Source organism: Sminthopsis crassicaudata, chromosome 1 (genome assembly GCF_048593235.1).
Source record: "Sminthopsis crassicaudata isolate SCR6 chromosome 1, ASM4859323v1, whole genome shotgun sequence".
NCBI lineage: Eukaryota > Metazoa > Chordata > Mammalia > Dasyuromorphia > Dasyuridae > Sminthopsis > Sminthopsis crassicaudata.
In genome coordinates this window covers 699,794,362-699,813,874 of record NC_133617.1, presented here as the reverse complement: position 1 = coordinate 699,813,874, position 19,513 = coordinate 699,794,362, and the positions used below count along the sequence as shown (strand labels likewise).

At 37.4% G+C, this 19,513-nt stretch overlaps 1 protein-coding gene across 1 annotated transcript in view; it reads left to right on the top strand.

Annotated features, from left to right (window-relative positions):
• The window catches only part of UROC1 (urocanate hydratase 1), a 48,714-nt gene that overhangs the window by 9,210 nt on the left and 19,991 nt on the right, over positions 1 to 19,513 (top strand). Inside the window, exons 6-15 of the mRNA XM_074283810.1 lie at positions 14 to 75; positions 2,072 to 2,138; positions 2,615 to 2,758; positions 5,761 to 5,849; positions 6,446 to 6,508; positions 7,281 to 7,460; positions 12,618 to 12,715; positions 14,472 to 14,544; positions 16,317 to 16,438; positions 18,289 to 18,359. Of these exons, the coding sequence (XP_074139911.1) occupies positions 14 to 75; positions 2,072 to 2,138; positions 2,615 to 2,758; positions 5,761 to 5,849; positions 6,446 to 6,508; positions 7,281 to 7,460; positions 12,618 to 12,715; positions 14,472 to 14,544; positions 16,317 to 16,438; positions 18,289 to 18,359 (969 nt within the window). The remainder of the gene's footprint in view (positions 1 to 13; positions 76 to 2,071; positions 2,139 to 2,614; positions 2,759 to 5,760; positions 5,850 to 6,445; positions 6,509 to 7,280; positions 7,461 to 12,617; positions 12,716 to 14,471; positions 14,545 to 16,316; positions 16,439 to 18,288; positions 18,360 to 19,513) is intronic.

The window sequence follows — 19,513 nt, the reverse complement described above, 5'->3', positions numbered from 1 at the left end:
GTACTTTTTTCAGGTAATTCCCAATTATTCTTCCAGAATGGAATATGAGAAACTCTTTGCAATGGGAGTAACAATGTAAGTCAACATTTTTCCCCCCATGAGGCTGGGGTTAAGTGACTTGCCCAGAATCACACAGCTAGGAAGTGTTAAGTGTCTGAGATCAGATTTGAACTTGGGTCCTCCTGAATTCAGGGCTAGTGCTCTATTCATTGCGCCACCTAGCTGCCCTAAGTAAGTCAACATTTTTTAAAAGGCAACCAACTTCATAAGTTGGGAGTTATCTTATTCATGGTCTTGACCTGAACACTAACTCTGTCCCTAAAACCTTCTAAATCCATAAGACATTAAAGAGGTGTAAGTTGGAGCCTATCTTTGTCCACAGGAAGTTTATAATTGGTATGGGGAAATGTATAAATAAATATGAAATAATTAGTGAACAAGACTCTATGTGTAAATTGTTGTGTAATATATCCTTTTAGGGAATGGAGACTGCCTCTGGAATCAGAAATTAGATACAAACCCTGCTCATTTTTTATTCAGTAAATTTTCAGTCACATCTGGCAGAGATGTGCTTTACCATTTCCTTCTCTAGCTCATTTTACAGATGAGGAAACAGAGGCAAACAAGTTAAATGACTTGCCCAGGATTACAAATAAAATAGATGAAGTCATATTTGAACTCATGACTTGTAGATCCTGTGCTCAATCCACAATGCTGTGGTCCCATGATCCCAAGTTTCTTGTACAATAAATGGAGAAGTGGAATAAATAAAATGGGGAAATATTTTCACTACCTATCCTAGCAATACTACTTCTTCCTCTAACATCCTCCTCCTAAATCTAATCACCACATTTTCAAGATGAAATAGAGATGGTATTGAACTTGTGACCATTGAAAATCAGTTAACCACTATGATCCTCAGTTTTCTCATCTGTAAATTGGGGATATCTACATCTCAGTACCAAACTATGGCATAAGAGAAATAATGCTGGACTTGTTATTGAGTCCTTTTTCAGACACTAGCAGGGTGGCCAAGGGCAGATCACATAACCTGTCCAATCCTCAATTTCTTCATCTATAAAATGGAGATAAAAAGAATCCTGCAATCCCTGGCTCAAATTAGAGAATGTATATACAATTGGATAAGAGCCAAATTGGAAAATGTAAATAAAGCATTTTGCAAGGGCTTTCAAAAGCTTTGCGAGCTTCAGCTATTATTGTTATTCTAAGTGTAGGAGTTTACAGGAGGGTGAAATAATTGTGGGCTTGCATAGTGAGAGATAATTGTGGGCTTCTATGATATGAACAGTTAAGGGAAGGAGAGCCTCAAGAGAATGATACACACACTGACTGAAACTATATAAATAAAAGCAATGATAATGGTAACAACACTAATAAACACACCAAAAAGGTCAAAAGGAATCATAGAAACAAACTAGATTGTTTACATCCTTGTCAAAGTTAACATGCACATTTTAAATATCTACAAAGTTTGTGGATGCATCCATATGTTATTGTCAAGTCATTTCAGTTGTTTCAACTTTTTGTGACCTTATTTTGGAATTTTCTTGGCAAAGATACAGGAGTGGTTTTGCATTTCCTTTCACAGCTCATTTTACAGATGAGAAAACTGAGAGAAACAGGGTTAAATAATTTACCCAGATCACACAGCTATTTAATGTCTGAGGTCATATTTGAATTCAGGTTGCTGAGGAGCCCAATGTTTTATCCATTATGCAACCCAGCTGCTCATATCTGTATAATCATTTCAGTTAAAAAGAACCCCAAACAATTAAGCAAAAAAGTACTTTTCATACACAATCTTACTTGAATCTCCCAAAAATCCTTGGAGGCAGGACTTACAATATTCCCAGGAGGCAAAAGTCCTGAAGTTTGGAAAGTTCCAACAGAGAATAATCTCCTTCACTGATCTGTTGCGAAAAAAAGTGCTTTATAAATGATAAAGTGCTATGTCAATGTGAACATTTTCCACTATCTCCATTTGGAGATAAGGAAACCTAGAGACTAAATGTTTTGACTAAGTTCATTTTGTCTTCTTTCTTATGGACAGGTACGGGCAGATGACAGCAGGAAGCTACTGCTACATTGGACCCCAGGGAATAGTGCATGGCACTGTGGTAAGGGACTCCTGGAGGTATTTGCCATCCAGGAAAATAAATTCTATGACTTAACTGAGAGTCCAGAAATAGTAAAAATTCTTCAGAAAGCCAAATCCTCCAACAGACAGCAACATGGGCTCAATCTCAAAGGACATAGAAATGCATGCTTCCCTCCTATATCATTTCTAGGGCGACAATCTCTGAAATCTGAGGAGCACCTTCCATCCCACCCAGGGTCACCCTTACATCTTTTTTGACTGAGAGCTCCTCCTCTCTAACCCTTTCCCTTCCTCTTCTGCTTTTTCCTGGGGGTTGGAAAATCCAAAGCCCTTAGGGAGACAGAGCTCTCTGGGCTATGGATGCCCTTTATCCTAATAAGCGTGTGCCCGGGGTAGGCAGTCCTCTGGGACACCCCTATCTCATTCCCTAGCTGAATTATACCCTAAGTTTAAGACTTTTGAACTAACAAAAGTTTTCTCGTGATCTCTCTGCAGCTGACAGTGCTCAATGCTGGCCGGCGCTACTTGGGAGTGGAAGACTTAAGTGGGAAGGTTTTCGTGACCTCTGGTCTTGGAGGAATGAGTGGTGCCCAAGCCAAGGCTTCTGTCATTGCTGGCTGTGTGGGGGTGATAGCTGAGGTGCGTCCCCAGTCTTGACCTGGGCTCAGGAGCACAGGACCATAGCTATAAAGCTAGAGGGTTCCTCCAAGCCCGTCCAACCCAATGTCTTACAGAGGGGAAAACTGATCCTAAGGGAGAGAAAGTGAAGGCATTCAAATCCGAGTTTCCCTTCTAACTAATCATGCCACTGTGAGCAAGTCACTTCCTTGTCTGACTTTAATTTTTCCCTCTTTGAAATGGGCTAGCATCTGCACCTTCAATGGGGTTTTCATATGGAAAATGTTCCACAAACTGTAAAGTGCTATATGAGTGAGACCTCTGGTTTTCTAATTGCTACTAGCGAGAGAAAAGACAGAGTCTTCTGGACAGGTTTTGTCCACCCTACAGAAAGAATGCCAAGAGACCAACAATTTTCTGCTTATTGTGAAAAGAATACTCTAAGGTTTTAAAGTCATAGGACAGCTGGCAAGATCAGGAAACTGGGCTAAGAAGAGTTGGAATTAAGCCCTTGCTCAGCAGCTCTTCTATCTGGGGGATCTTTGGCAGATCCCTTCCCTCTCTTGGTCATAGTGTCCTATCTGTAAAGTGAGAGAAGAGGACTGGGAGATTTTAAAGGTTCTTTCTAGCTCTAAATGCTGTGATCTATCAGATTCAATGATGGCCAAGTCTTGCATCTTCTGATTTTTCTTCAGTGAATAATCTGAGAGGGTGAGGTTTCTATATAATCTAGATATTTCTGGCTTCTTTTATAGCTAAAATCTGAACCATATATTACATATTTATTTTTTATCATTCTCTCCTCATGCATTGAAATCACTATTTGTGTGTATATAGTTGTATCTGTAACTGTATATTAGTATCTATATCTGAATCTACCTATTTGCATTTGTGTCTATATTTGTGTCTGTATCTATTTATATATCTGCATCTACATTTTTATCTGTATCTGTTTATCAGTGTCTGTATCTATGTCTATATCTATATATGTACCTCTCTCTCTCTCTCTCTCTCTCTCTGTATATATATATATATATATATATATATATATATATATATATATATATATATATATATATATATATATATATATATGTATACACACATACACATACATACATCTGTAGCTATTAATTTATCAGCATCTGTTAGGTTGAAGCTTCTATGTAATCTAGATATCTCTGGCCTCTTTCATAGCTAAAATCTGAACCATATATTACACATTCATTTTTATCATTCTCTTTTCATGCTATTTTGTGTGTATATATCTGTATCTATAGCTATATATTATTATCTGTATCTGAATACATATTTGCATTTGTGTCTATATCTGTGTCTGTATCTATCTATCTATCTATCTATCTATCTATCTATCTATATATATATATGTATTTTGGCATCTACATTTTTATCTGTTTATCAGTGTCTCTATTTGTATCTATATATGTATCTTCATCTATCTATCTACATATATATCTATATCTATGCCCTGGGCTGTATTTATTTATCTATCTATCTATAGCTATATATCTTTCTCTCTCTCTCTCTCTCTCTCTCTCTCTCTCTCTCTCTCTCTCTCTCTCTCTCTCTCTCTCTTTCTCACTCTCTCTCTCTCTCTCACTCTCTCTCTCTCTTTCTCTCTCTCTATATATATACATATATATATACACATATATATAGATATAGATATATAGATATAGATAGATAGATCTGTATCTGCATCTTTCTCTCTGTGTGTGTATATATATATATATATATATGTATCTACATCTGTATCTTATATCCATACACAGATATACATATGTATTGATTGTTTATGTATGGACATGTGTGTAAACAAGTGTATAGACACTTAGATAGATGTATATGTTTACATATAGGTCTATATTTATTGACTGAAGTTCTATATGACTGTTCTGAATTTAAGTATCTAAATGATTGGAACATTCTATACTTCTCTATAAGAAATCCCCTCAACAACTCACACCAACTGATGTATCAAATTATGTTGCTTTTTATGGAAGAATTGAGTTTTGCTGATTTCCTCCCCTCCCCCCGTTACATACCTTATTCTAATTATATCTGTGACATGAATGGGAAAAAAGGTCTCCTATACTTTGTTTAGCTACTCATACTTTTTAACTGCAGCATCAAGGAGTATAATGTTGAGTCTAATCTATACAAAACAAAGGAAAATGGAGATTTAAAACAATTAGCCAAATTTAAGCTCCAAATCCTAGTTCTGAGGCCAAAAAATGTTTTTAATGGTTTTTTTCCTTTAGCAATGAAATTTAGCTTGTTTATCTCTTTCTTTCTGTCAGTCTCAGATTTTATATCTTATTTTTCATGAGCAAATAATTAAGGGAAACATCTGATTCAGGCTCCTACGGACCCTTTAGGTGACAAAATGAAGTAGGAAGGACCCCGGGCCTAGCTACTAGTGCTACCTCTTCATCCCTGACTCTCACTGGATGTGTGATCTTAGACAAGGCTTTTTGAACTCCACTTTCCAGTTTAAAATGAGAATCCTAGTCAGGTACTAGTAATTCACAGTAACCTCTTTTACTGGGAGGAGGCTGAGGCTTCTGGATTGCTTGGATTTGCAGGGTTCAGTAGGGCTAAAGTATGCACTAACTCCAGAATACTGAAATGTTGAGTTCCTGAGACTGGAGAGCCAACAGGCTGCCTAAGAAGGGTCCAACCAACCCAGGTCAGAAAAATTGAATGGCTTAAAGATTCAATACAATTAGCACTGGGATTGGGTTTGAAGGTGGCCATTGAATTTTCAGAAAGGACAAGATAGAAAGGCCCAATCTCAAAATCAATCAGTCAATAAGCAAGTAAATAAATAGACAAACAAATGAAAGAATGAATGAGTTTGAACAAAATGATTTCTAAGATCCCCTACTATCCCAAATTCCATGATTCTAGGTCAAAAAAGGATGCTTTACATTCAAACTCGGAATACAGGGTGACACAAGGTAGGACTAATCTTAACAGAAATGATTATTCATCTGTTGTAGGTTGATAAAGCTGCACTCTTGAAACGTCACCAGCAAGGCTGGCTGATGGAAGTCACAGATAACCTGGATCACTGCATTAAGAGACTCAGGTAGGACTTACTGACATTCATATACTGGGCATGAGTCAGAGATTACTGATGAATAGGTTGGTTTTTAAGTAGGTGCCGTATGGCTTTTATTTAAGCTAAGCACTAAGAGAACTGAGCCATAGTTCTGGTTTTGGTACTAGCTATCTTTATTATCTTGGGGAAAGTATCTTACCTCTCTAGGTAAGATATCTCATCTGAAAGATATCCTCATCTGAAAATTAGGTATCCTAATATTTGTCCAGGCAAAGTAGATTCTAATGTCCTCATAAGCATCAGTTGCTAAAAAATCATGATATCATCCTCACCATCATCATTATCATTATCATTATTGCTTTCATAGCCAGCACTGCCCAATTTGTCATGACCATTTTGGTTCCATTTATCCTGGTGGCTTATGAAACAGAGTCATTGTGCTGTGGCCCACTTTAGTGCCTCCATTAAGTCCTGGCCTTATTGTTTCCAAATTAGATATCGCCTGATTATTTTCCCCTGAGAGTTAAAAATATTTGTATGGGTGGCCAGCAGGGATTGAGGTAAGTAAAAGTAATTGAGATGTTTGAAATATTATATTGAGTTCCATTATGGCTCTATTTCAGGGAAGCAAGAAAGAAGAAAATTGTCCTTAGCCTGGGTTACCATGGGAATGTGGTTGATCTTTGGTAAGTTCAGGCTGAATGTTGTGGGACCCTATTAGACGAGGTCTGTCCAAATGGTGTCCTCTGGAGTAAAGGCACAATTCTGTGATAGGATGGAAAAAGAACCAACTATATGTCATGATTAAGTCCTGTTTCCTTTCTGGATCTCAACGTGGTCATCAGTAATATAAGTGAAATGTTTATAGCCTCACTTAAGTCATAGCTTTGTTATAGCTATAACAAAAAAGGGAGATAGAAATTCCAATAAAATAATTAGCCAAACTAATTTAAGTACTAAATCCTGGTTGTGAGTCCAAAAATATTTTAAGTATCATTTTCTTGTTTTATATGTTTTAATTCTTTCTAATTACATATAAAAACAATTTTAAACATTCATTTAAAAATTCCCCTCCCTCTTTCCCTTCCTCATTGAGAAGGCAAGCAATTTGATAGAGATTACACATGTGCTATTGTGCAGAACATATTTCCAAATTAGTCATATTATTAAAATAAAACAGAACAAAAAAAGTATACTTTGATCTACGTTTAGACTCCATAAATTCTTTCTCTAGAGGTGAATAGCATTTTTTCATCAAAAGTTCCTTAGAATTTTCTTGGATCTTGGTATTGTTGAGAAGAGCTAAATCTACCATGGTTGATCATCACCATCACACAATGTGTGCAATGTTCTCCTGGTTCTGCTCACTTCACTCTACATCTGCATATTCTAGAAGTCATCAAGTCTCTAGTCACTTTGCACGCTCTTAACTTTATCCCTCGTCTCTTCTTGGGGTAGGGAGAGACTCGTCCATGAGCTGGACACAACTGGGGAACTGTTAGTGGACCTGGGATCTGATCAAACCTCCTGCCACAATCCTTTCAATGGTGGATACTACCCTGTGCAGCTCAGCTTTCAGGAAGCCAATCAGCTCATGGCCACAAACCCAGCCAAGTTTCGGGACCTGGTGAAAGAAAGGTAAAGGGAACTCCATCTAACCTTTGGGTATTTGGTGTACAGGGCCAAGCACAGCCTTAAAGATATTCAGTGTCAATAGCTATGTGATTTAAAGAGGTCTGAGAAGGCTTTGACTTCTCTCAAAATATTTTTCTCATGCTACCTGAAATTCTTTGTTTCATATTGGTAAAGTGTTTGAAATGAGGCCATTAGAAGGTTTGAACAAATATATATATATATATATATATATATATATATATATATATATATATATATATATATATATATATATGTACTGGGGAAAACAACATATTAAATCTCTCCTTTTTTTTTTTAATAGTTTTTGTTTACCAGATATTTGCATGGGTAATTTTACAACATTGACAATCGCCAAACCATTTGTTCCAATTTTTCCCCTCCTTCTCCCCCCCCCAAGATGGCAGGTCAACCAATACATGTTAAATATGTTAGAGTATAAGTTAAATACAATATATGTATACATGTCCAAACAGTTGTTTAGTTGTACAAAAAGAATCAGACTTTGAAATAGTGTACAGTTAGTCTGTGAAGGAAATGAAAAATGCAGACGGACAAAATTAGAGGGATTGGGAATTCTATGTAGCGGTTCATAGTCATCTCCCAGAGTTCTTTTCCTGGGTGTAGCTGGTTTAGTTCATTATTGCTCTGTTGGAACTGATTTGGTTCATCTCATTGTTGGAGAGGGCCTCGTCCATCAGAATAGATCATCACACAGTATTGTTGTTGAAGTATACAACGATCTCCTGGTCCTGCTCATTTCACTCAGCATCAGTTCCTGTAAGTCTCTCCAGGCCTTTCTGAAATCATCCTGTTGGTCATTTCTTACAGAACAATAATATTCCATAATATTCATATACCACAGTTTATTCAGCCTTTCTCCAATTGATGGGTATCCACTCAGTTTCCAGTTTCTGGCCACTACAAAGAAGGCTGCCACAAACATTCTTGCTCATGTGGGTCCCTTTCCCTTCTTTAAAATCTCTTTGGGATACAAACCTAGTAGCAACACTGTTGGATCAAAGGGTATGCATAACTTTTTGAGCATAATTCCAGATTGCTCTCCAGAATGGCTGGATGTATTCGCAGTTCCACCAACTATGTATGTGTCCCTGTTTTCCCACATCCCCTCCAACATTCTGCATTACCTTTCCCTGTCATTCTAGCCAATCTGGCAGGTGTGTAGTGGTATCTCAGAGTTGTCTTAATTTGCATTTCTCTGATTATTAATGTAAATCTCTCCTTCTTAAAAAATAATTGGGGTGGAATGAGAGTAAGGAAAGCGGTAGCCCCCTACAGGTCACATTCCTTCTTTGGCCAAATCTTTCAGCAAATATCAGAATCAGAGAGTGTGTGTGTGAGGGGGAAAGAGAGAGAGAGAGAGAGAGAGAGAGAGAGAGAGAGAGAGAGAGAGAGAGAGAGAGAGAGAGAGAGAGAGAGAGAGAGAGGAAGAGGGAGAGAGGAAGAGGGAGAGAAAGGGAGGGAAGAAGAGGGGGAAAGAGAGAGAGAGAGAGAGAGAGAGAGAGAGAGAGAGAGAGAGAGAGACAGAGAGAGACAGAGAGAGAGACAGAGACAGAGAGACAGAGACAGAGAGAGACAGAGAGAGAGACAGAGAGAGAGAGAGAGAGAGAGAGAGAGAGACAGAGAGAGACAGAGAGAGAGACAGAGACAGAGAGACAGAGACAGAGAGAGACAGAGAGAGAGACAGAGAGAGAGAGAGAGAGAGAGAGAGAGAGAGAGAGAGAGAGAGAGAGAGAGAGAGAGAGAGAGAGAGGAAGAGGGAGGAAAGAAGGGAGGGAGAGAAAGAGGGAGAGAGCATAGATCGTATGAAAATCTACTCTTCCATTTACAGTTAATTGGGAGTGGGGCACTGAGGAATCTAAGCTATTTGCTCTATTAGTAATAACACATCACGCTACTGCAGAGAGCCCAGTTCCAATGGGCTAGCCACGTTGTTTGAATACCAAACAAATACTTGTTAAAAGATTGTTTTCTGAATAACTCACACAAGACAAGAGCTCACATGGGGGTCACTAAAAGCAATGCAAGGACACTCTCAAGGTGTCTTTTAAGAACTTTGGAATAGATTGCATGACTTGGGAGCCACTGATAAAAAATCCCCAGCATGATGTGCTGTGCCCTTTGAGCAAAGTAGAATTGAGGTAGCTCAAAAGAAATGCAAGATACACAAATTTAGACATTCCTCCCCAAATGTTCTTGTGGACTATCTGTACCTGATCTGTGGTAGATCCTGCCAAGCTTTTATCAGTCTGATCAGCCATAGTTGGACATACTGTAACCTGTCTCTCATACACTAATGTCATTTTGATCCTTTTCAAGAATGAAGGACAACAATCACATCATTGATTCAACCTTTTCTCCCACACTGATCCTCCCATCACTAGGTTTCAGCACAAGGAGAAAGGCAGGGCAATAGATCATTGGGTCAGGAAGGCAGGACAATCGATTGGGAGGACAGGAAAACAAAAGGGGTTGCAATAACCTTGACTAGAGTATTTGCCTTTTCCACCTTTGTGATTGTCAACAGTTAGCCTGTGGAGTCTGAGCCAGTGTTTCTAAACTGTCCTGTCCATGGGTGATTACAGGTTGTCAAGAGTGGCAGCTGGCAGTAACATGGCTCTGAAGAGTCTCCTTGCCTGAGTAGTATTCCCTTAGTGTCTGTGTTTATGTTCCCATGTATTGTATGAATCTGGGAATATTCTCTCTTAGCTCTCTGTATTTCAAGCTGCAGTAAGTCTTAAGGCAGAATATACACCAAAGAACATGTGTAGTATGATGCTATATCATTGGTGAGTGAGACCTGTATCTTTGACAGCACCTTCTGAGACCATCCCTATATTCCTGGTTGAATTGTGCTAGAAATCATGGGACCAGGGGCAGCTAGATGGCACAATGGGTAGAGCACCAGCCCTGAAGTCAGGAGGACCTGAGTTCAAATCCAGCATCGGACATTTAATACTTCCTAAATGTGTGACTTTGGGCAAGTCACTTAACCCCAATTTCGAAAGAAATTAAGAAATTATGGACCCCTTTGAGACACTGCAAAACTTTGATCCTTGGAACTCTATCCCAGTAGCAAATATCATTACATTCCCCAAGTGCTTAGAGAACTTGAACAGACACATACTTCCCCAGCTCCCCACCTGTTAGACATATCAATGCTGGGAAATTTGTCTTTAAAAAATTGAAGCTTCAGATAATAGTTTCACCCTTCCCGACCCTCAAAGGATCATGTAGAATAGATTTTTACTCTGGGAACAATCCAAACTGCAGAAAAGTATCAAGGTAGACCAAAGTCATTTTGTACCTGCAGCTTATAACCTTTCTTTCTTCTTATATATCCCAGCTACTGCCACCCTGCCTAATGCTGCAAAGGTAAAAGTGTTTTAGCCACACTGAGGGCTACTGTTTTCCTTAGCCATGGGGCTCACAGCGCTCACTTAACTGTTGATTACTATTTTCTTAGCCATGGATGACATCAGCAGTTTTTGTGATAGTTTTGCTAACGGAGAGATTAGACTAGAGGCCATCTCCTCTAAAACCCCTGGAATCTTCCTCTGCAAAATTAGGGATATACTCTAGATATACTCTAAAATTTCCAATCCAGGATCTTTGCCAAGAAAATCCCAAAAGGTGATGTGAAAAATCAGACACGACTGAAAATGATTAAAGAATGGTGAGATTCCCACTTTAAATCCTAAAATCCTGTAACTTCTCACATTTTTCAACTGATTTCAGCACTGTGCCTGGATTTTCTCCTTTTCACATCATACATTCTTTTTTATATCATAATCATTTGTGTGCATTTTCTCCTGGACTCCCATTCTGCTATCCATTAGGTTGTAAGCTTCACTACCCCTGCCGAGGGGTAAGGAGCAATATCTTAATCAATCAGCACATATGTCATCACAAATGAACTCTTGATTACTCTTTAGCATAGATGCAATAGATTGCTCGTGTTTACTCTCAAATCATTGTTTCTAGATACCTTTAAATGTGCAATTAGAAGATAAGAAACATAAGGCTAAGTAGATTAGTTCTTTCAGTCTAGTTTTTGGGGATTTTTTTCACTAAAGTGGGCTCATTTCATTTCAGCACCAGCTTGAGAAACTTGATTTTATTTATTCATCCATGGCCTGGGGGAATTCGTGTAGACTAAATTTAAGAGAGATAGATATATAAATAATGACAAGTATAAAAGATAGTTTGTATAAGAGCATAGATTTGTAGATTTAAAGTTGGGAGGGATCATAGAAACCACCTAATTTCATGATCCAAGAAAAGTTTGAAAAAAAAAAAAAAAAGGTAAGTGACTTGTCCAATAACTGTATGAGGCAAAATTTGAACCCAAGCTTTTCCTTTTAAGGTTTTCCTACATACAGAATCTTATTTAATCTTATTTGATTTTCACTACAGAGAAGGTATTAGAGGTGGTAGGATAGGCAAAGATTATTATCCCCATTTTACAGATAAGAAAATGTAAGCCTGGGCAAATAGACAGCTTGGGGCAAAATTAGTACTAAGCTATTGTTTTTTGTTTGTTTGTTTTACTCTATATCATGCTATCCCAATAGATCAGAATGAAACTGGTAGGGTGGCCTCTGTCAGGATAATTAGTCATATTTGATGATTAAATTATAGATAAAAAAAATTTGGTGGGCACAGAACTAGAGAAAGGAAATAAGCTGTTTCCATAAGGAGATCCAAATCAAGCTGACATGGTTTAGCATAAATCCATTCCACCCCTCCTCTTGCCAACCTCATCTTCCCAGCAAAATATGTCTGTCCAAATAATGGGTAACAGTAGTACATCAAAAACCTCAGAAGATAACTGTAAAACTCCTGAGTGTGGCAGGAACTAGATTAAAATGTAATTGGGAAATGTTTAATAAATCAATAAAGATATACAACAACAATAAAGATATACAACAACAACAAAAAAAAGATTGTAAACTCCTTAAGGGCAAGGATTATTTTATCTCAGCTCTTAGCACAGTGTCTTGCATGTGATAAGGATAATATATTTTTTGTTGTTTGTGGTTCAAAGTCCCTTCCAATGTTGAGATTCTATAATTCAAAGGTCCTTTGAGACTGTAATCCCCCTTTGCTTGTGCATTTCAGTCTGAAGAGGCATGTAGCAGCAATCAACAGACTTGCAGAGAAAAACTTCTTTTTTTGGGACTATGGCAATGCTTTCCTTTTGGAAGCTCAGAGAGCTGGTGAGTATGCCCCAAGTCTTTACAAAATGGACCCACAAAAGAGCTAGTTCTTTTTAGTTAGCAATGAGTTGAAGGGTAGTCTGGAAAGTTCAAATGTGATAGATTGGCTATGATGGCAAAATATGATGGCTGGGGATTTTTCCTAATTTCTGAGGTTGACATCAGGAAATTGATTGACATCAATTCTGATACTTTCCAAATCACATCTTGGAATTCTTCCAAGAATCAAGAGGAGCTAAGAGAACCATCCTGGCTGGCAATTTTGACTTTTTAAGAAATTTGAACTTTTAAAATTTCAATTTTATTTTCAATTCCAAGTTCTCCCTCATCCACCCTCTCTGACTGTCAACCATTAAGAAAGCCAAAAACAAACAAACAAACAAAAAACTATTACAAATATGTATAATCACACAAAACAAATTTCCACATTAGCCAATGCTATTTTTTAAAGGCAAGAAGAAGAGGGAAATAAAAGAAAATGTGCCCTAATCTATAACTTTGAGTTTATTGGATTTCTCTTTGGAAGTGAACAATATGTTTCATCATGAATCCTTTGAAACTATGGTTGAGCATTGTGTTAATCAGAGTTACAAAGTCTTTGTAAGGTGATTATCTTTACAAAATTGCTATTACTGTATAAATCATGAATCTTCTTAAGTTTAGAAGAAAAATATCCTTCAATTTAAAAAAACAAAAACTGATCATTCAACGTCCAGAAGATACAGATATAATCCACCTTCCTGGTTAGCAAGCTTTTACCCATATTTCTTTAATTCTGTGTTATCTCAAAAAATAGATTTTTTTGCTTTTTTTTTCCTTTTTTTCTCATTTCCAAATTCCCTCCTTTCCTTTACCCTTTATCTATTCATTGAGAAGGCTAGAAATATGATAACCATAACATAAAAATATATTGATGTAATACATTTTTACAAAATATGCAAAACATATTTCCACATTATCCGTGTGTATCTTTTTCTTGATGCAGGGAAGGAAAAATTGCAAATACAGAGAGGAAGAAAAGGGGGAAATTTAATTGTAAATGGAAGTCTATTTTTATGATACAATTTATGCCTCTCTCTCTCTCTCTCTCTCTCTCTCTCTCTCTCTCTCTCTCTCTCTCTCTCTCTCTCTCTTTCCAGTCTTTATCTCTATCGCTCCCTCATTTTTTTTATCTCCAGTGATTAGTACAGCGTTCTACCAATAGTAAGTGCTTAATAAATGCCTTTTCATTTATTCAATTTCTCAAAAAAACAGAAACAAAGACTTCCTTGTAACTACAGTTCTATGCAAGGAGGTAATGAAAATATGGTGTAGTAGGAAGGGCCCTGGACTAGGAGTCAGGACCTTTGAGACATTCAGTGAGCAAGAAGGGACAACAGAAAGCTGAAGCCTAGGAGCCTATATCCATCCTCCTCATTCCTTCCCACTCGCCCTCCACATTTTGTACAATCTTTATGTTTTCTTCTTCCTTTAGAATGTAAGCTCCTTAAGGGTAGTCTTTGTCTTTCTGCTTGCATTTTTATTTCCAGAGCATAGTCAAAGGTGGAACTATAATAAGTGCTCAATAAATGCTTCCTGTCTTCTCTCTGATTGTCATTTAGGAAGAGGGAGAAGACTTAGGGCTGTATGTACTTCACTGATATTAAAAAAAATTTTTTTTAAACTTCAGAGGACGAATTTTTCCCCATTGAGGTGTCTTATACTTTTTACTCTGGGCTTGACCATTTTGTGCAATGTATTTGTAATCTACCTGCAGGTGCTGATGTGATGAAAAAGGGAGGCAAAAAAACAGAATTCCGCTATCCATCCTATGTTCAGCACATAATGGGGTAAGAGAGAATGGGCAGAAGTAGCCTACATCCATTGCCATGTAATGCCTAAGAAGGAATCTGATCTTTAAGGCATGCACCTGATTTGGGGAGCCTAGTAATTAATTACTACTCCCTAACCAGCCACTATGTATTGCTAAACTCTTAAAAGGGGATGACCACAGAATGTTTAGTAATCAGTGAAACCTGGTTCAAGTTCATCTGGGGAATTAGAATTTGATAAATCTAAAAAAAGAGGATTAGGGTGGCCTTAAAAGTCAAGATAAGGAGTTTGGATTTTATCCTTTGGAGAGTTGGGAGTTGTTGGAGATTTTTAAGCAAGGGAAGTATAAGACAATTCAAAAAGATTTATCTTCCAGAAGAATTAAGAAGAGAAAATATTAGATAAAGCTCTCTGAAAGCTTTTTCAACAAATATTCATTAATAAAACATTCACAAGGCTTTATTGGGGATAAATTTGGATGATAATGGGAAATGAAGAAGGAACATATAACAAAGACAATATGATGGAAAAATCATAGAATTTTGGGTTGAGAGGAATCTAGTAATAATCTTATATAGATCACCTCATTGAACAGAGAAAGAAACAGGTTCAGAAATCAGATGAACTTTTCTGAACTCTTATATCTTGTTAATGACCAAATCAGAACTCGAGGCTAGTCTTTGGAGAACTAGTCCACCATGACATAAAAGATGTAAAAAGAAAGAGGACTCCACGCAGACAGACAAGTGAGAAAAAGCAAAAACAAAAACAAAAAAGAATTATTTAGAACATATATATGTCTGTATGTACATATATATTATGTATATGTACATATATATTACACACACATATATATATGTAATATGTATATGCATGTATACACATATATAGTCAACCTATTACTAATTGATCACTACACTTCTTATTTTAGGGGTAAAATATGTTCCCATTTCCCTTCCCACACTTTCCCCAAGATTGATGAAGTAAATACATATTGTCTGAAAATTGGTAGAAATTATAATGGTGAATACAAATTATAAACCCTTGCATCTATATACCACTTTATGGCTTTCAAAGTTTATCTACAATCTCAGACCAGTCATATATTATTATTTTAATTATTTGGAGAAAGGAACTAGAAATTAGAGAATTGATAACTTTGTCAGGGTCATGCCATGGCAAGCTTGGGAGTTAATTTTCCTTATTTCCAATCCCAGTTGCTTTTCCCTCTATCGGGCACTAACCTGGTAGCTAAAAATCACATCCTTCAGACAGATTTTTTATTTTCCTGCCTCAGATATTTTGGGGCTTAGAACCAGGGGACCATACTATTCAGAGGTCTTATGTAGCTTTTGCATTTTGTGGACGAGAACACTGAAATCTAGAAAGGGAAAGAAAATTGCTCATAGTCCCATAAAATGGAAACTCAAAATCAGGAGTTCTTGGTCCAAATTCAGTTTTGCTTTTTTTTTTTTTTTTTTTTTTTTTCTCATTTCAAAATGCTTCCTTGGGAAGCTTCCCCCAGCCTGCCAGACAGCTACCGTGTTGCACTGTGGCTTCTGTGCTTCTCATGTGGGTTTGGTTTTGTTTTTGCTATTTTTCTGGGTGCAAACATTTTTGAGAATTTTCAAATAAGCACTCAGAGCTCTTTCTGCTCAGATTAATTTGTTGGGAATGCTTTGGATTCTTTCTGCTTTGGCTAATGAAAGGAGAGTCCTGCCAGAGGTCAGGACCAATAAGGCAGGAACGTGAAGTATGCCTCCCAAGTGAAGCATTTTGCATTTCCCAGGGACATATTTTCTCTGGGATTTGGACCTTTTCGCTGGGTTTGTACATCCGGGGACCCCCAGGACCTAGTGACCACAGACCTGCTGGCTACATCCGTTCTGGAGGAAGCTATCAAGCATGGAGGTAATACCACTGTAATTGAAGGCAATCTAGCTTCTGTCCCTCGTATTATAAAATAGAATAATGGATTCATAGAATTTCAGAGCTAGAAGAGATCTTAGAAAATAGGATGTTAGAATATCCAACGAACCTCAGAGCTGAGAACGGCCTCAAGAAAATAAAATGTTAGAAATGGAAGGGTTTGCACATGTTTAACCTTTATTGGATTGTTTGCTGTCTTGGGGAGGGGGAGGAAAAGAGGTAGGGAGAAAAATTTGGAACACAAGGTTTTGCAAAGATGAATGTTGAAAATTATCTTTGCATGTATTTGGAAAAGAAAAAAAAACTATTATTATTTTTAAAAAGAAAAGAAAAATACAAAAAAAAATGGAAGGATAACTTAGAGTGTTGAATATCAGGACTGAAAGAGACCTTAATCAATCATCAAGATTTATTAAATACCTATTATGTACCAGGCAATAATATAAATATATGAAATATATAAATATATAAAATGATATAAAGACAACAATGAATCAGACCTGATTCTGAAGGAGTCTGTAGTCCATCAAGGAAGATTATGTATGTATATATTATATAGGGATCATACCAACAGTTGGGGTCATCAGAATTCTGCCTTAGAAATGCCTGAAATATCAAAGCTGAAAGGGACCCAAGAACATAGAATGTGAGAGCTGGGAGTAGTCCTTGAACATACTCATGTTGGAGGTGGGAGGGCCTGAAAGATCCTCAAACACCATCCTTCATTTTATACAAGAGAAAAGTAAAACTGAAGTAGTTTACACAACAGGTCTCTATGTCCCATTTGCAAAGTGGGGAGACATAGCCTATCTGTGTCTCACCTCCCTGCTTACTATGTTCCCCTTTGGAATCTTGTGGGTTGGATCAAATAAGTTCTTTCAGCCTTAGTGGTTTTTTTTTTTTGGGGGGGGTGTTGTTTGTTTGTTTGTTTAATTCTTTTAATTCCCAGGCTCTTTAATTCCCAGGTTCTTGTAGTGACACTCCTCTGAGAAATGGGAGTCATCATCTCCAATGAAGTGGAATTAAGGGAAGAGGGAATTAGCATTTATTAAGCACCTACTAAGTGCCTTACAAATATGATCTCTTTGATCCTTACAAAAAGAACTTTGGAACCAAGGAAGAGGCATAAATAACCACAAGCAACTTTCATAGAAAGGGATAGAGAAGAATAAGCAAGTTCTGGGTCTAGGACATACCTAATAAGCAAATGAAATGTAGAAAGGACAATAAAGATACAGAGAAACAAGAAGAAGCACTTGTTGTTTTTTAAAATAACATTTTATTTTTTAGAGGATTTTTCAAAAAGCTAGAATTTATGTTCAATCGTTTTCAACTCTTCATGATACATACACTCATATATAGGCAAAGATACACGAATGACTTGCCATTTCTTTCCCCAGTTCATTTTACAGGTGAATGAATTGAGACAAACAGGGTTAAGTGATTTATCTAGGGTCATGCAGCTAGAAAGTGTCTGGCCTGGGTTGGAACTCAGGTTTTTCTGATACCAGGCTTGGTGCTCTATCCAAAAAACCACCTAGCTGCCCAAGCATTTAAGTGGTGCTTTCTTTTTAAAGGTTTAAAAAGTGCTTGGTATATGGTATTTCATTTGACCCTCACAACAACCCTGGGAGGGACTGTTGTTAAGATGGCAAACAGAATTTAAGTGACTTGCCCAGGGTCACACAGCTAAATGTCTGAGGCAAATTTTGAATTAAGATATTTCTTATTCCAAACCAACAATCCACTAAACCTCCCAGCGGCCCAACTGAAGCAAATAAGGATAAAACAGGCTCCTACATTCTTCATGATGTTCCCTTTTCTTATTATAGTGAAAGACTCTGTGAAGCAACAATATGCTGATAATATCCGCTGGATCCGAGAAGCTGGGAAACACAAGCTAGTAAGTGGATTGTAAGGCGGGGGGGGGGGGGGGGGTGAGAGGGGGAGGGGGAGGAGGAATGATGGTAATCTAAGGGGAGCAAACATGGCCAGTCAGTTATGTTACACTGTACTGACAGAATCCCAGAAATTCAGTTGGAAGGGATGTCAGAGGCAACCAGCCCAACCTGTATCTGACTGAGAAGATGCTCTATGACATCTCCCCCAAGTGATCATCCAGCCTCAAAGAGGAATGGATATGAGTAAACTACTTCCTATTTGGTTCCCAGCTATAGATTGCTTTCTCAAGCAAGGTGAGATTTAAACTCAGGTCCTCCTGACATCAGGGCTGGTGCTCTATCCACAGCACCACCTAGCTGCCCCTGGGGCTATAGTTCTTAAGAAGCTTAGAGGACAATCAGATTCAGAAAGCATTATTTAATTTTAAGCTAAAAGCTGAAGACCATAAGGGCACCTTAAGGGTATTTTCCTCACTGCTGCAGATAAAAAGGAGATTTGGAAGGGAAAGTCAAATCATGGAGATAAGCAGTTGGTTAAGAGGATGATGCTGACTCATTTAACCTGTATTAGATTGTTTTTGCAAAAGTGAATGTTGAAAGCTATCTTTTCCTGTATTTGGAAAAAATAAAAAGCTATTATATAAAGAAGATTGCACTGAAAATAGAATCTGAATTTCTAGATCATATCTTAAAGTACAGAAATAAGGAGCTTTTGTCTAGGGATAAAGGCAACCTAATGAAGACTGGTTAAAAATATTTTTGCTTGGAGTATTCTAAATCTGATCAAGAAGACTTTAAACTGAAAAGAGAAGGGGAGAGAAAAACAACCAACAAACCTAGCTCTATTTCTTTCTGCTTAGTCAATAGATAGCAGTATTCACCATAATAAAAAGAATAAGAGCAGTCAGGATGTTCAGAATACCTAGGTAAAAAATGCAGTAAATAAGCCAGCAATAAAACTCATTCTTTTAAATACTTATAGATGAATACATAAGGTACAGATAATAAACAAGATGGAGCAGAAACCACAATGAAAGGAAACTAATCAATCTCACTGAGACTCATTGGGATGGGATTTGTGTCTGGAATATAGTTATGAAAGTATATTTTTGTTGGTGCTGTCCGATCATTTTTCAGTTGTGTCTGACTCTTTGTG